Source organism: Lissotriton vulgaris, chromosome 8, assembly GCF_964263255.1.
Source record: "Lissotriton vulgaris chromosome 8, aLisVul1.2, whole genome shotgun sequence".
NCBI classification, from domain to species: domain Eukaryota; kingdom Metazoa; phylum Chordata; class Amphibia; order Caudata; family Salamandridae; genus Lissotriton; species Lissotriton vulgaris.
In genome coordinates this window covers 208,174,562-208,190,701 of record NC_141696.1, presented here as the reverse complement: position 1 = coordinate 208,190,701, position 16,140 = coordinate 208,174,562, and the positions used below count along the sequence as shown (strand labels likewise).

The following is a 16,140-nucleotide window of genomic DNA, read 5'->3' as shown; positions in this document are numbered from 1 at the left end:
GCGACGTCTGTGCCCTTCTGCTGGGTTCTCCCCATGTGCATGGCGCGCATGTGCAGGTGGCCGGTTGTCCCCCTCAGATTCACTGCCAGAGATGTCAACAGGTATCCGGCGCTTGGTTGCAATGTTATGTAGTATTGCGCAGACAACCACAATGTGGCAGCACTTTTCAGGACTGTAATACATGGCCCCACCTGTCTTGTGCAGTATGCGGAACCTGCTCTTGAGCAGGCCAAATGTCCTTTCTATGCAATTCCTTGTCCGTATGTGTGCAATATTGTAGCGCCGTTGCTGGGGTGTAGCAGGGTTGAGGTATGGGGTCAGGAGGTATTCACGGAGGGCGTAGCCACTGTCACCTGAATGAGAGGAGCAGATGGTGATTGCCTGTGCTGCGCTGTTACATCTTTGCAATGTGACATTTCAATCAAAGTGTACTTACCAAGTAGGTGTCCTTCCCCAAACTCTCCCCTGACCAGTCGTGTGTGGAGTCCGCTGTGCCGGAAAATGAAGGAGTCATGGGTACTCCCTGGGTACTGTGCGACAATGTCAGTGATGTATGTCTTAGCATTGCAGACCATCTGGATGTTGAGGGAGTGGTAGGACTTTCTATTGCGGAACATATACTCCATGCCAGCTGGTGGGCAGATGGCGACGTGGGTACAGTCTATACATCCGAGCACATGTGGAAAATGGGCTACATTGTAGAATTGTAGCTTGGTCATGTCCAATTCCTGTTGGCTGGCGGGGAATTTGATGTGACGGTGTAGCTGGGTGAGCATGGCGTCAACAAAAGTGTGGAGGCAGCGTGACATGGTGGGCTGGGATATCCCCCCAGCAGCCGCTACTATCCCCTGGAAACTCCCGGAGGCCAGGAGGTGCAGGCTACACAATACCTGCACATGTGTAGGCACAGCATTGGTACGGCTTGTTGGGTGCTGCATCAGGGGGTCAAGGTCCTGTATTAGCTGCATTATCATTTCCCCATTCAGCCTGTATTTAGCATATATCTGCTCTCTGGTTTGGCCCAGCAAGGTGACCCGCTGGCGGAATATCCTGTCCTGGATCCTGCGTCTCCTCCGTGCTAATCGCTCTAGCCTGCGACGCCTCACCACCATGTACATTCCTGGCATTGTGGGACTCCTAATGCTGCTGCTGATGATGGTCCTTATGTGTGATTGGTCAGGCCAGTACCTGTTGGTGATAGGACAACGGTTTTTTTAATGTTTTTTTTCCATGGCTTTCATGGTTACCACCTGCTTTGAGTTGTCCTTATTTTGCGCGGTGCAAATAGCGATTTTTGGGTTTTTCGCTAATAGCGATTTTTCTTGAATACCGATTGCGATTATATTGCGATTTCGCAATCATTTTCGCAGAATCCATGGTGTGTCGCTATTTCCGATTCGCTAATGCTCACCTGCCGGGATTCTGCGAATATATTAGCGAATTCGCTAATATGTGTTTGCGAAATCGCTATTTTGTTGTTGAATGCCGATTACGGAAATTGCGCCCGCATTTGCATTTTCGCAGCGATTGCGGGCGCAATTTTACTTCATGAATCAGGCTTTTAGAGCCCACAACTCCGAAACCCTAAATGCTCCAAAAAACATCTACACCATGAGGGTGGAAAACAAGCAAACCTCAAAATCATCTGTACAAACAGAAGGTAGTGCTTCCACCACCCTGGCCAAGTTCTGCCAAGACAAAGGGTTACGAACTGACTGCCTCATACTGCTTTCTCGAGCCCAGCCCTCCAACAATTTTCTCCCCACTTCACCGGCCGAAGGAGCGTAACCCCAAAGGAGTTTACCCATGAAGGATATGCCCGCTAACTTCCCAGCAATAGTAACCCTAGATAATCCTTTATCTATCAAGGACAGAATAAATTGAACCACATCATCCAGACGCCTCCAACTAGGTTCACGCCTGCAAGCTCCAGATGCCAAAAAGTCCCTCCAAGCCAGGTCATATGCGGCTCGAGTGGAAGGTGACAACGAACCTACCACCAACTGTAGGACCCTGTGTTGCCGACCTCCTAAAGGTGCTCCGGCATGCATGTCGGTGTCCTGTCCGCCTCCGAGGCAAGCCCATGGAAACTCTCCCACTGCGAACGAGACAAAGCATTCACAATGTCATTGTCCACACCAGGAATGTGCAGTGCCCTAAAGCTGATGTCATATCTAAGGCACCCCAACACAAACACTCGCAGCAATTTCAGAATCTGGGGATCCTTGGCAGACTGTTTATTGATAATGTCCACAACAGCCCGATTATCAATGCGGAACAAAACTTTTTTATGGGCAATTCCTGCCCCCATAGCGTCAAAGCTACCAACACTGGAAACAGTTCCAGGAAAGCAATACTTCTACCACCATTCATCCACAATTCCGGCCACTTTTCAGCACACCACCTGGCTTGCCAATACAAACCAAAACCATCACTGCCTGCTGCGTCTGAAAAAATTTGAACCTTCCACAACCAGTCCTCCTCTCGGGCCAAAGGCACCCCATTAAAGGAATGCAAAAAGGTGGACCACATACGCAAATCCTCTTTCACTCCAGCTGTCAAACGCACACGGTGATGAGGTAAATGATGACCTGACCGAGCCCTGCCCAGACGCCTACAGAAAGTTCTGCCCGCCCTCACCACCCTGCAGGCAAAATTCAAATGACCCAACAGGACCTGTATCTCTTTCACTGCAACTTTTGATTTTGCCAACATTGTTTGTAAGAGGTCCTGCATTTTCCCTTTTTATCCTGAGGCAAACGAGCCTGCATAGATCTTGAATCAAGCTCAATTTCCAAAAAGGACATGGCCGCGCAAGGACCCATTGTCTTTTCGGGTGCTAATGGCACTCCCAAAAAATTCATAAGGTTTTGAAATGTCTCCAATGCTGCCTGACTCTCAGAGGATCCCAGGGGCCCCACAAAAAAGAAATCGTCTAGATAGTGAGTGACCAGCTCATGACCAGATCTGTGAGTGAAAAACCACTGTAAAAAAGTGCTAAAAGTTTCAAAAAGAGCACAGGACATCGAGCAACCCATTGGCAAAGCTTTGTCCCCATACCACTTCCCCTGGAAATGGATACCCAGAAGACACCAGTCCTCAGGATGGACTGGAAGCAGTCTAAATGCCGATTTGATATCGTATTTTGCCATTTCAGCTAAAGGGCCCGCAGCCACTACCAAAGACATGGCCACATCCACAGATGAATAGGACACTGAAGCTGACTCTTCATCAATTAAATCATTCACTGAGGCACCCTCTGGCCATGATAAATGTTGGATTAACCGAAACTGTCCAGGCTCCTTTTTAGGAACAACTCCTATAGGGGAGATGATCAAGTCCTCCAAAGGCCAATCAACAAAAGGACCTGCCATCCGTCCTTCCAGCACTTCTTTATCTAGTTTCTCCTGTACCACCGCTGGAAACTCATCAGCTGATTTCAAATTCCTGGACCACCTCCGCACCCGAGGGCCTAAATATCCCAATCTGAAACCATCTCGAAAACCTTGTAACAAAATATCCTGAGCCCTCACATCACCGTAGCCCCTCAAACTAATTGCCAGCTGATCAAACTTAACCGCAGTACGAGCCTTTGGGCCCAACCCCAGGAGCAGACTTCCCTCCTCTGTTAGCCTGGGATTGTTGGGAGGGGCCGGACGTGCTAGCACCCTGCTGGGACCACTGTTACCACCTGCTGGTCTAGGCCCCCAACATTTGACTGATGGGTGTCTCCTACCACATTGCGAGCACTCATGCCGAAATCTGCAGAACTACTTTGAACAGAGCCCTTTGTTAAAATCCCAACAAGTCCCCCTCCTTACTGTGAGACTGCTGTGCTGCCCACCCCTCTCCTGGTGGGCTTTCCTTGAAAGGGCCGATAAACCAAAGGTAAGCCACTGGCCGTGAAAATAGTCTTACCACCAACTGACACACCCATCGTGTGTTGCCAAAGATTTGTGTCCAGTTCACCCCACTTGGCATCAGAACTCTTCATCATATTGCGCCCAAGCAAAACCACTCCCCGTGATTTGGGCTTTTCTGATAACATCCATGTATTTAAATAAAGCAACGCTCCGGAAACTTTTCACAATACACGCTAGTGTAAATTAAAAATGCTGACGTCCAATTTTCAAGAGTCAGCGGTACCTTGGGGCGCTTAGCCAGCTCATATTCTTCCTCCTTTGAACGCTCCTTAGATCGCACCTCTCTATGTAGCAGCTTCAAAAGCTCTACATACTCACCTTTCCAAATCCTTTCTTTAGTAGAAAGCATCAAATGGGCACCCAAAGGCTTGGTCACACCCATATAGAGTAACTTCTTAATTTTCAATTCCATGCTATGCAAAGGATCTTTTCCCTCCCCTGTGGACTCAGTGTTTGTTCCACTCTCAACCTTGGCGGCCGCACCTTCCCCATCACCTGTTCCTACCCATTGATCTTTGACATAACGCCCCTTAAACAATTTACTGCTTCTCTCACCAACTCCTGACTCACCCCATATCCCCACAGACACCATTTTTAGTCTGGCCCGTGGTTCACAAAGCTCACCTGGATGTAAAACGGGGGCTTGCCCTGGCCCAGACCTCCATGCCATATGGTCCACGTTGTCCGCCATCCGAGGAACCCTTCCAGCTGGGCCGCGCTCTCGAGCTGGACCGGACACCATTACTTTCTTTGCCTGCACCACCACTGGTGCCTGTAAAACACTACGAGAAGCATGAAAATGCCCCCCGACACAGTATCACGTGATTCCCCTTCCTCTGGGCTTTCCTCATCATAATCCAAGAGCAAAGGCTCCACAAACCGGGGAGGGCTTGAAACCAACAGTCTCTTATGAGCCTTACCAGGCTCTTCCACACCAGATTGGGCCTTACCAACCCGTTGTTGAACACTTAAAGGGGTAGCCGACTGTACACGCCGGTACTCCCCTGACCTTTTATTACTCCTGCTAGGATTTGCAATAGAATAATCCATCCTACGAGTGTGAAGATATGTAGGGGCCAGCGAGGTCGCGCCGGACCTGCGTCTGCTGACCGCGCCGGGTTTCCCTGCCGGTACGGAATGTGCCGCGCTGGGCTCCACCCTCCCTTCTCCTTGGCGAAAATGGGCTGGACTCCGCCCTACCGAGTCTGCTGTCCCACGCCGGTCCCCGACCTGAAAAGAAAAAAGGTTGGACTGATGTGCCGGGCCCCTGACTACTAACAACACCAGGACCAACAGGCCCCCTCATCCAATCTCCCTGCATAAAACTCTTATCCTGCAGCACCACTTCACCTGAAGGAAAACCAACCCTACGAGGAGGAGGGGAAGGCTCCACCACATCCTCACCACTGCTCCACTCCAGAATAGACTGTAACACAGCAGATGCAGGACCTAAATATTGGCCAACAGGCGCCACCTGCTTCTGAGCCCCTACATCACTGGCCTCCTGAAAACCAAAACTCACTCCACTCCCGCCCTTACCGTCCCCACGAACACCCTCAGCCCAGGAAGGAAAAACATCAAGTCCCTCCCAAGACCCTGCTCCCACACCAAGCGTCCTTCGCCCGACTCCCTTAGAGGGAAAAGAACCAGAAGGCAATACATTCACAGGAACCACCTTACTGGTCCCTAATAGAGGAACAGGAGAAGTCAACATGCGAGTTTCTTGACCCTGAGCCCCAAAACAAAGATCCACCCGACTGCGCCCACTCCCCTTCGCCTACTGACCCACTATGGACAGAGACCACGTCACCCCTATTGCAAAGAGAAGGGGAAAACAACAAGAGGCTGAATTGTCCCATAGCATCCTGACTGAAAACTGGCTCTGCCAATTGAACTTGAAGCTTCTGTTGCCGTACATTAACCTCCTGCCTCTGAAAAGAACGAACAGGAGACAGAGGGCCTGCAACCCCCCCCCCAACACACTCAAATTCAGCATAGAATCACTTGTGGAAACATCCACCAAGGTATGACCATCCCCCTCGAACGAAAATGTATTCAATTGGGGGAGCGACGGGAGCAAGTAACACGCACCCGCTCCTCATCCCCTCCCTGAGTGACCGACGCTGAAACCAACGCAGAGGCAGAAGCAGAACGCTTCTGCCTGCCACGCGGAGCACCTCTCCTCTCTCGCTGTGCTGACACCGAGCCCGCCCGCACCAAAACCGTTGGGGCCTGGAACAGCTCCCCCGGTCCCCCAGCAGTCAAAACCTCTACCTGAGCAGGTCTTACCGTAACCAAAGACCGCTGGGCGTCGTCACTCGCCACCTCATCCATCTTCCATACCAGTACATTCTGGGTCGATTTTTTAACACAAGAGCGGCGACGCTCGCTCAGCGCCCCCGAGCGGGAATGCTTGGGGGTGACACAGGCCGCCACCACAGCGGCAACACCGTCAGAAGCTTGACGGTGAGGCCGCGACGGGCCCTCAGTATTACCGATAACTAAATCCAACCTCCCAGCCTCACTGAGAAGTCGAATAGCCTCCAGAACTCTATAGTCCTCAGCAGCCATAATTCAAGAATATGACAACAAAAAGACTAAGCAACACAAAACTAACACTAAATACCTCAAGACAAAAAATTCGCTCACAGACAAACTCCCGGCCACCAGGTCACCAAACCTAAAATGGTGTCCGAGAGGCGGAGCCGCCAGAATTTATACTTGGGCTATAACTAGTAGAAAAAAACCAGCCCAAAATCAAAAAATGCCCGGGAGACTGCAACCCCCCCCCCCTGCCTGCCCTCCCAAACCGCCCGGGGGGCATACCTCCCCGGAGTCGGCTGCCCTCCCAAGCCCCCTTGTAGTTGCGTCGCTAGGGGGGCATTTTGAGGGGGCCAGCACCCCATCTGTAACTGTGCTGCCCCCACCCCATGCCTTATCACTGGGCGAAAGCTGCAGCCAGCAAAAACAAACACCAGCTTCTCATCCTAGAAGAACGCTTTTGTTCCAGTTTGCATTTCAAGTGTTACTTACTCTTGAGTCCCCTAAGAGTTTTCCAGGATGCGTTTTACTGTAGTGTGTTTTAATGCTGCATATTACTCATGTACAGCGCATACTGTTAAGAGTCTCCTGCACGTGTCTCTTTGAGTTCAGGGTTGTGGGTCAGTATTTAAATAGGGCTACGATTGAGAGCTGTGGTGTTCAAGCCAAAAGCAATGTGAATTTTACACACTGACGGTGCCCGTCAGTGAGTCCTATAGGGATTCAGAATAAATGAGCATCCTATCCTTCAGTGTATTACTGTTTGTGTTCACAAATGCTTTACGCACTGCCTCTGAGATAAGCCTGTCCTGCTTGTGCCAAGCTACCAAGGGGGTGAGCAGGGGTTATTTTAGAAGTGTATCCTCCTTACCCTAACAAAGAAGAATGGTCCCTACTTGGACAAAGGTGCAAATCCTTGCCAGCTAGAGACCCCCAATTCTAACAGAAATAACATTTTAAAAATTGTTGCAATTGACAAAATAACAAAGCCTACACGGGCATTATAGTCAGGAAATAGAACCTAAAACACATAGAAATTCACTAAACAAAACAAAGGTTACAGGGATGTTATAGTTAGGCTCAGATTTCACTCGTACAATACCATAGAAATTCAGCAGTTATAGTTACGTGAGCTAACTATAACTTACACCCCTGCAATGCACTGCTTATGACCTTACATATTACATCACTCATGACATTGTCAGTGACATCACTGATAATTTTTCAAACAACATCACAGCTGAAAAGCACAAGTCTAACTTTAACGTCCCTACACCCTTTGTTTTTTCCAGTGAATTAATATATTTATATATATTTATTTTTTTTAAGTTTTGTATAGCACAAACTTGACCTGAAGTCATCAGAGCACTTCACAGAATTATTATAGAACCCATAACATGAGTTGTAATAAATAGACAGATCTTTACATATTGGCTCTATCTATCTATCTATCTACATATATATATATATATATATATATATATATATATATATATATATATATATATATATATATATATAGGCGGTCAACACCGGGTAGTTCTAGTTCGGTCATTTGTTCAATAGGAAAATATTTTTTTGTGTTGCAGATGACTTTGGTCCCATTTGACAAAGCTCCATGAAATTTTCCAAAAAGGTAGTACTTTTTGACTTGTTTGTGCATGGAAAGAATCAGGTGATCCATCAAGCATGTGCCGAGAAAAGAGAGGGTCCCAAAATGCCAAATCCCGATGCATTTTCCATAGACTTCTTTAAGAAGGGCTACTGCAAAAACTGCTGAACGTAAATACACCAAATTTGGCAGGAAGCTGGATTTTGGAACGCAGATTGTGCTTTTTGTGATTTAGTCTAAATCCATTCATTATTTTTTGAGAAATTGAATTTAAAAAATAACTGTATGGAAGGATGGGTTTGAGGTGTCCTTTGAGCCCAATAAAAAAAAATAAAGTGCCCTGATTGGCCCAGGTAGCTTTTTTCCCTTTGAGCCAATTTGCTACCCTGCCCTTCTAGGAGCCATGCATGGGACCCTGAGCTCCCCCACTTCACAATGCAAAAATAATCAGCATTTTTGCAGTGATTCCATGGGACACCCGTGGGATTGTTGAAAAAAATTAAAAAAGGTGGCCGGGCCGCATTGTTCAGTTATAAACTCAGGTTAGCCCACCTCCGGGACGCATTTCATAAGATGAGGGGGGCGTGGGAGCACAGCGGTTTTCCTGCCCGCATTGGTGTGAGCAGGGAAACTTGTGTTTGATCCTGCCTTGCAGGAGCATTCTTGAATTTCCTGCCACGCGGGAGCATACAGAAGTCTGCTCCCAGCGGGAGGAAGCTTTAAAAGTGCTCCTGGAAGCAGAGTTTGATCTGTTTTCTTGCCCACACTGATGCGGGCAGGGTAGCAGATCAAAATATTGCTCACACCCTGAGGGAGCAGCATAAATAGCTGATCCCTGCGGGTGTTAGCAATGAAGGCAAAATATGTGGAGCTGACTGGCCTGTGGTGACCCTGACTTTCCCTACGTGCCCCCCCAACAAGTGTATCGAGGAGCCCTGTATGGGCATCCACCTATAATGTGGGCCCTGGGGGATGGGGTCTGTGGGGCCAAAAATGGCTTAAGGAGGAGGGACAGCATAGCACCAACCTCTTTAGGATAGGTAGTGGCCCTAGGGCATGGGGTCCCCAGGGCATTTCAAAGGCCCCTCACCAATGATATCATTTGAGATAGAAGATGTCATGAGTGATTTAATATGTCGGCTAATAAGCAGTGCATGGCAAGGGCACGAGTTATGGTTATCTTAGGGCACAAGTTATAGATACTTGAGATAACAGTAACTGGTGAATTTCAGTGGTTTTGTATGTTTAAAACTGCAGGTTTTAACTTACATTTTTACTTAACTATAACATCACTTAAACCTTTGTTTTTTTTCTAGCATGCTTTTAACGTAAAGTAATATTTTATTACCAAATGTAAAACCTGCCATCCGCTGAGTGCAACAGGGGAGGGGGTTGGCTGCAAGGCCTGGCTTGCGGAAAGGCCATGCATCCTAACCGCCATGGGCAGCCAACACCCACTGCGCATGCTTCCAGCTGTGCATGGCATCCCAGCAGGCACCCAATCCCATGTGCATGGTGTGGGGTCGACCACAAGACCTGACCTCTGAGTAGCCAACCCTATGCCATGCATGGCCTTCTGCAACCCCAAAATATAAAAAGTGAGCCTTCTGGCTTTATCAAGTGGTGAACATATCAATATATATGTAGCATGTCAATCACCTTTCTCCCAAAATTCTCCAACATTTTTAATCAAATATATTTCTGTAATTCACACAATGAAATCTTTATTAATATTGATTACTAAAAGTGTAATAATGTGTTATTAATAAATATATCTATGACTTTCTTTTTACATAATTTTTACTATTACATTTTGTGGGGGGAAAATGTGAAAGTAAATTGTCAGAGACATGGTGATTTATTTTTCTAATAAAACAAAATTGCTCTCTGCTCCTTCTGGGGCCAGCATCTTTACATTTTTATTTTTAAATTGGGTGCACCGGTGGTCAACCGGGCACCCTACAGCAGGTCCCCATTTTGGGTGGCAGTAGGAGCCCCAGGAACCCTGAAGCCCCACTGGCTGCACTGCTTCCACCCATACCGGGTACAGTGGGAGCAGGCATTGTTCCCGCTCAGCAGGAAGATTTTTCTTCTGTTCCCACAAGACGGGAGCAATTCATTCACTGTATTTCCCTGCTTGAGAGTACGGGCAGTGAAAAAGGTTTGTGCTTCCACCCAGTGGGAACTGTTTTGTGCTCCTGCTGGGTGGGAGCACATTACACTTACACTGCCAGCACTGTTGAGCAGGAAATAAACGGTGTCCAGAGGGTTCAGGACACTGGGACACTGTCCTTGAGCCGGCTGCAGGGGATGGGGTCTCTGGGGCCATAAAATGGCTCTGGGAGGGGTGAGAGCAGCACTCCACTCCCCATATGCAAAGTTGTGGCCCCGGGGATGGGTTCCCTGGTCCTTTCAAGGCTCACGGAGACCAGGCGGCCCCTCTCCTTTATTAAAATATTGACACCAGCGGTTGGTATTCCCGAGGCCTCTTAGGGGGCTCAGGGAGAGGGGAAAAATTCTCTATCTTCAACCATTTTTCTTTAAAGACCTTAAAAATCTCTACCTCATTAGTGATCAATGATGAACCATCCACTTCCTAAGGATTGTTCAAAGGAATCCTCCCCAGACCCTACTTTTGTGCACAATCTCAAATCATTCCCAGCAACTATCTCCTATCCCACCTTCTCCTACCTACAGCATTGTTCCTCAGTAAGTTTTGTCAAAGCAAAATACATGCATTAATTCCAGATTTTAATTAGCAAAAAAAATGGCACTGTACCTCTTTTTTAGCTTTAAAATATGATAAGTCAAAGAGAAGGGCGTCCGTCTCCGTACTGGCTCCAAACTCGGCAAAGGACAGCAGTTTAGCTCTTGATGCAGCATAGTCTCTATGGTAATAAATATAATAATCAGCATTGTGCGATATTGGTGCAAAGATACCTCAGAGATTTGGAAACAATAATCACAATTTCTGCTATCTTAGACTATTGATCACCATCTAATGCAATGAAGATGCAACTATCGTGCTAATACTCCCTACTTAATCCTTTTACCAAGTTGTTGGATTTGATTCTCAGTTCATTTTCCATTTTAAAAGATATGTTATGGCATTGTAACACAGATAGGCATAACACTGATGTTATTAAGGCATAACAATATACCTAAGACATTTTACCCTTACTGCCCATTGCTCAGTGAATTAATAGCAGTTAAAGTCCTATGTAAGGGTGTCAACTGCTGTTAGTTTCACACCCTGGAATTATAGGCTCCAGCTGATGATTGTGGCAGGTAATGGAAAGAAAATAAACTAACTGCCATTATTGCCCAACAGCATGTGAATATTATGGCTTCAAGCACCCTTTCCCCTAATGCCACCCTACACAGCCCGACAAACAGGTCTACTGTTCCAGTATGCTCTATTTCCTTGATTCACACACTCATGGAACTTAGAATGCAAGCAAGCAATTGTATTTGGAGACATCATTCTAAGGGCTTTGATCACAAAAGAGGCTGGTCGTATTTCAATATTTGCATTGTGCTACAGTAAGCCTCCTGCTTTGTGATGCAATGGTTATATAAAGTCCTCCTACAACAATTATACAGATTACCAAAATTCACAGTTTCTCCACCTCATCAGTGTTCATGGGACTCAAATCACATTGCAACTCCTTGATGCCGATGTAGAATGCTGGGATGGAGGCCTGCATGGGACAACAGATCTCCAGCCCAACATTTTCATTTGCAAAATGCTGTCTTTTAAGCCCTTGCACCAAAAAGGAATACAGACTGTAATAAAAAAAGACAAATAGCTCCATGCTCTCCCAGTGCTCAAATTCGCATTCACAATGTGGAATTTGTCCATTGAAAACCTCTACTTTGCAAAACGTACACCACTATCTTTGAGGTGGAAGTATGTAATCAATGGTTTGAAACTACGATAGTGGTCAAAAAGCACTGATACATGTCATTGTATCAGAAATCTGGAATGGAGGGTTCCCAGACCTGCTTCTCTGTTTAGGTGTTCTAGTAATTTCCTCGTCCTGGTGTCTTCATCAGTATCACCTGTGGACGTCATGGCAGGTTACACTCCATGCCTCCACTCCCCAGGCCCCACTGTCTCCTGGCCACTTGCAGGGCAAATGTGTATCTAGTAGGAGTTGGCATTCCTTTTCAGAGGTACTTTCAAGGGACCAGGCCACAAACGTTCGAAGGAAACCCACTCCTTCTGGGTCCAAGTGAGCCCAGTTCTTCACAAGAAAAGAGAAAGCAAGAAATGTTGATAAATTACCTTCACGCATCCTCTCAATTTCCAGTTATTTAACACCACAAAATGTAGGGGCCCAGGAAAAATGAGTTCCTGTTACTGGAAATTATCCTACTGGGTTATTTTTAATAATGGAAGAAGAGACATCACCCACAGAATGGTGGCATGCTTCATCATTGGTGTCTCCCCTCATTGAGGTAGGTTGGTACCATCTGGATGGGCTCAACTAAAAAAGTGGGAACTTCAAATATGATTTTTTTTGGAAAATACAGGAATCCAGTTTGTTTTAAAAATAGTATGGGTATACCCTGGATTTCTCCTTTTATTCAATAAGTACCCATATCATGGCTAAAAATCAAAATGGGGATGTCCTATGAAAGCACAATGGTTTTGATACACTATTGTACCAACATGTTTCAGCCAAAAAACATATTCAGATTTAATCACAACGTTTAATCTTCCCAGCCCATCCCTTTCTAATTACAGAAGAATATGTTGCAAGAAGGAGGCATATGGCTCTCTTACCTGTTAGTGTTTTGATAGAAAAATTGTACTTGAGTCTTTTTGAAACCATATCGGCTTTGAGGGAGTGGGCAGTTTCCTGCAGTCAAATTTGCATCAAGGGTGCAGTGTCTCATTTCCTGGATCCATAGATCCCTACTCCACCATACAGGTTCTGCCCACTCCCTCACAGCCGATTACTGGTGGATGAGGGATCTTCTACTATTATTGCAAATAACCCTGCAGCATAATTTGCAGTAACTGTAACCAGTTGTGCCAGTCCCCCACATCTTGTGGTGTTGAATCACAGAAATTTCACCCTCTACTGTCACTCAGAAGGAATGAGAAGGACAGTACCGCTTGCCCTGGTGATAATGTTCCAAATCAGTACAAGTCCGGATGTCCTTTCACTCCAGACAGACATTCAACCATGAGGGGTCCTGCCTTTTTTAACTTCTGCAGGTTGTACAGGTTCAAATGCTTCTCAAAGTTCTCTCCTTGTACAGGAGTTGTGGGGGTGTAGAGTTCTAGAAGGTTGGATTTTCTGCTGATTCAAAATATGCCACATAATCCTCCCCATATCCATCCCTCTATCCCTCCTGCACTGCATGATTAGATATGGAAAACTCAACTCCAAGTTAGTCACAGCTCTCCAGGTGCCTTCAGCTCCTCCACTAACCGGCAGGGCACACTTGTCCCTTCCCTCAAAAAAGTTCACAGAAAGTCCCGCCTGAAAGAGGCGTGAGAGGTCTAGCTGCCTCCCTTTATTTACCAGGGCAGAGCATACCCATAGTCGTCACTGCATGGGTGTTAACAAGCCTATGCAGAATTCTCTTCCACCTTCTTCTTCTTCCAAGAATAGGAATTCCTTTTAAATGTGCCTATTGCATTGGGGAGGATTTAACATATCTGGCGGCGAGAGGAGTAGTTAACTTGCCTAGCATGGTCGTTCAAGTTACAAATTTCATCGATGTGGAACCAATGAAAACACTACAACACCCAAATTACATGAGTGAGTGAAAATATGGCCAAAGTCATCTGTATGTGCCTATGGCCATTTGTTTACCTATAGAAAAAGACATTACATTCTTGGTTGACCCAATGTATTTGTATTTTAGAGCAGCTTTCACCTACAGTATGTAAAGCTCCACAAACTCTTAGTAACTGCCTACTATTTGCACAGGTCACAATCAATCAGCGAGTATCTACCTGTGTGCAGATACTGGAGTGAGTAAGACAACAGTTTCATTTGCATAGCACACACGTTGGTGTACAAGTTCATGCACACGTGGCCACGTGTAATCAGCAGATAGCCTATTACCTTACCTTAGCAGCGTGAAAGTGTACCTTATTTTTAAAGACGGGCAATGATGGTTTGCTCTTGAGTCTACTTATAAGAATTTACAATGAGTGAGACCTTGTTATTGACACTCACTCACAACAGAGATCCAATAACAGGATGGACCAAAATCAAAAATATCTAGGGCGCTGAAACATAGACTTTGCATCGCCCATCGCAGCCCATCAGAGCCAACTCATCCCCACGCAAGGACTTTGCCTCACCCAACATAGCCCATCAGAACCGTCACTGCATGATGCATCTCCACGCAAGCACATCACCTCACACTTCTCAGCTCACCGGAACTGCAGCTGCATAACGCATCTCCTCACCTGAACATTGCATCGCCTTTGCTGTGTGGCGCATCTTTGACACGGGACTCTGCATTGCTTCACAGCCAGGATTAAGGAACTGTGTTAAGTAGTCCTAAGTGGGTCCCTGTAGCCGGCCTACACTCCATCGTAGTTGGAATGAATTTGTGACTTTGTCTCAGTCCAGCACAACCAGATAACCAAAGTCGGTGATTTTTGGCACTATTTTCACTGAACTCTATAAACTTGCATATCTCCGGTTCTACTGGTTGGATTTTTGTAGTTTAGGTCTTGTTTCATTTATTAACTTTTTTCACTTTATTATTGTTTTAAGTGCTGAATAAATATTGTACAAATTGCCTCCAAGTTAAGCTTGACTGTTCTATGCCAAGCTACCACAGGTTCCTTTGAGATTTGCTTGTACCTCACCCGGAGGAGAATTGCGGTTGCCTCTTGAGTAAGGAGTCACCCCCACTATCAGTAACCCAATTTCCTACACCATGTAAACATTAAGTACACATATTCTATTTTATTTACAATACACTGTGTCCTGTTAATCTTTAGGTATTAAAACTTTTTTGGGCAGGTCAAATTACCGGCTTAAAACTGCAAACAAAGGCTGCAGTGGCAGGTCAAAAACATATTTTACAATGCTACTTTAGAGGGTGGCACAATGAATGCTGCTGCCCACTAGTAGCATTTGATTTTCAGGTCCTGGGTACAGGTAGTACCATTTACTAGGGACGTACAAGTACATTAAATGTGCCAATTAGCTGTAGTCCTTTTTACTAAAAGGAGAGAGCACAAGCAATTTAGCACTGGTTAGCAGATGGTCAACAAAAATCAGGGAGTGAATGCAATAGTTTGGGGGAATATTACACCAAGGATGTAAGGTGTAACAGATAAACCTTTACTTCTTTACATTATTTGATGGTGTTTTGTAGCAGATCAAGGACATTTAGGTTTAAGTGTTGCATGTCTCAAATCCTTAACAGATGGCCAACACATGTAGTAGAACTCGCAACCCAAATAGATTACAATGGGTTGATCCAAAATGGCACCCTCCAGAAACCAAGACTTGTGGTGCTGTGTGGTACTCAGTCAGACTTTGAGCCCTATTACGAAGTGGGTAATACTCGCAGTGGTAGTGGACCACCACCACACTGTGGGCCTGCCTGCAGTTATACAAGATTGGCGGCCGGACCGCCACAGGACTGCTGCAACTGTCAGGGATCGAAGGTTCCACACTAGTCATGCAGCGTTCAGGGAGCAGCAATATGCTGGCACTGCAGCACTGCCAAGCATATTACAAGTTGGCTGTCCACCGCACTTATCATGGTGGGGAGCCTGCCATGAAAAGGGTGGCATAGAGGCAATAAAGGGGGCCCTAATAAGGCTCCCTGCTGCTCTTAGAGCTTGGGGTGCCTGCAGATGGGGCATGTAGTGCCCCGCTGGATTTGCACCCCCAGTTCCTGCAGAGTGTGGCATGTATCCCACACCACGCAGGAAGGTGCTAGTCAGTGCCCTGACAGCGGCAGTCTGCATGTTAGGCTCTTCTACCAGCCGAACAGACCACCACTGTCAGACCACTAAAGAACTTCACGCCATTAGATTAAACTTCTAATCTGGCGGGCTGGCGCACCATGGCT

At 46.5% G+C, this 16,140-nt stretch overlaps 1 protein-coding gene across 1 annotated transcript in view; it reads right to left on the bottom strand.

Annotated features, from left to right (window-relative positions):
* LOC147696883 (cyclic nucleotide-binding domain-containing protein 2-like) overlaps positions 1 to 16,140 on the bottom strand; it is a 636,311-nt gene that overhangs the window by 305,072 nt on the left and 315,099 nt on the right. Inside the window, exon 4 of the mRNA XM_086933251.1 lies at positions 10,856 to 10,964. Within this exon, the coding sequence (XP_086789377.1) occupies positions 10,856 to 10,964 (109 nt within the window). The remainder of the gene's footprint in view (positions 1 to 10,855; positions 10,965 to 16,140) is intronic.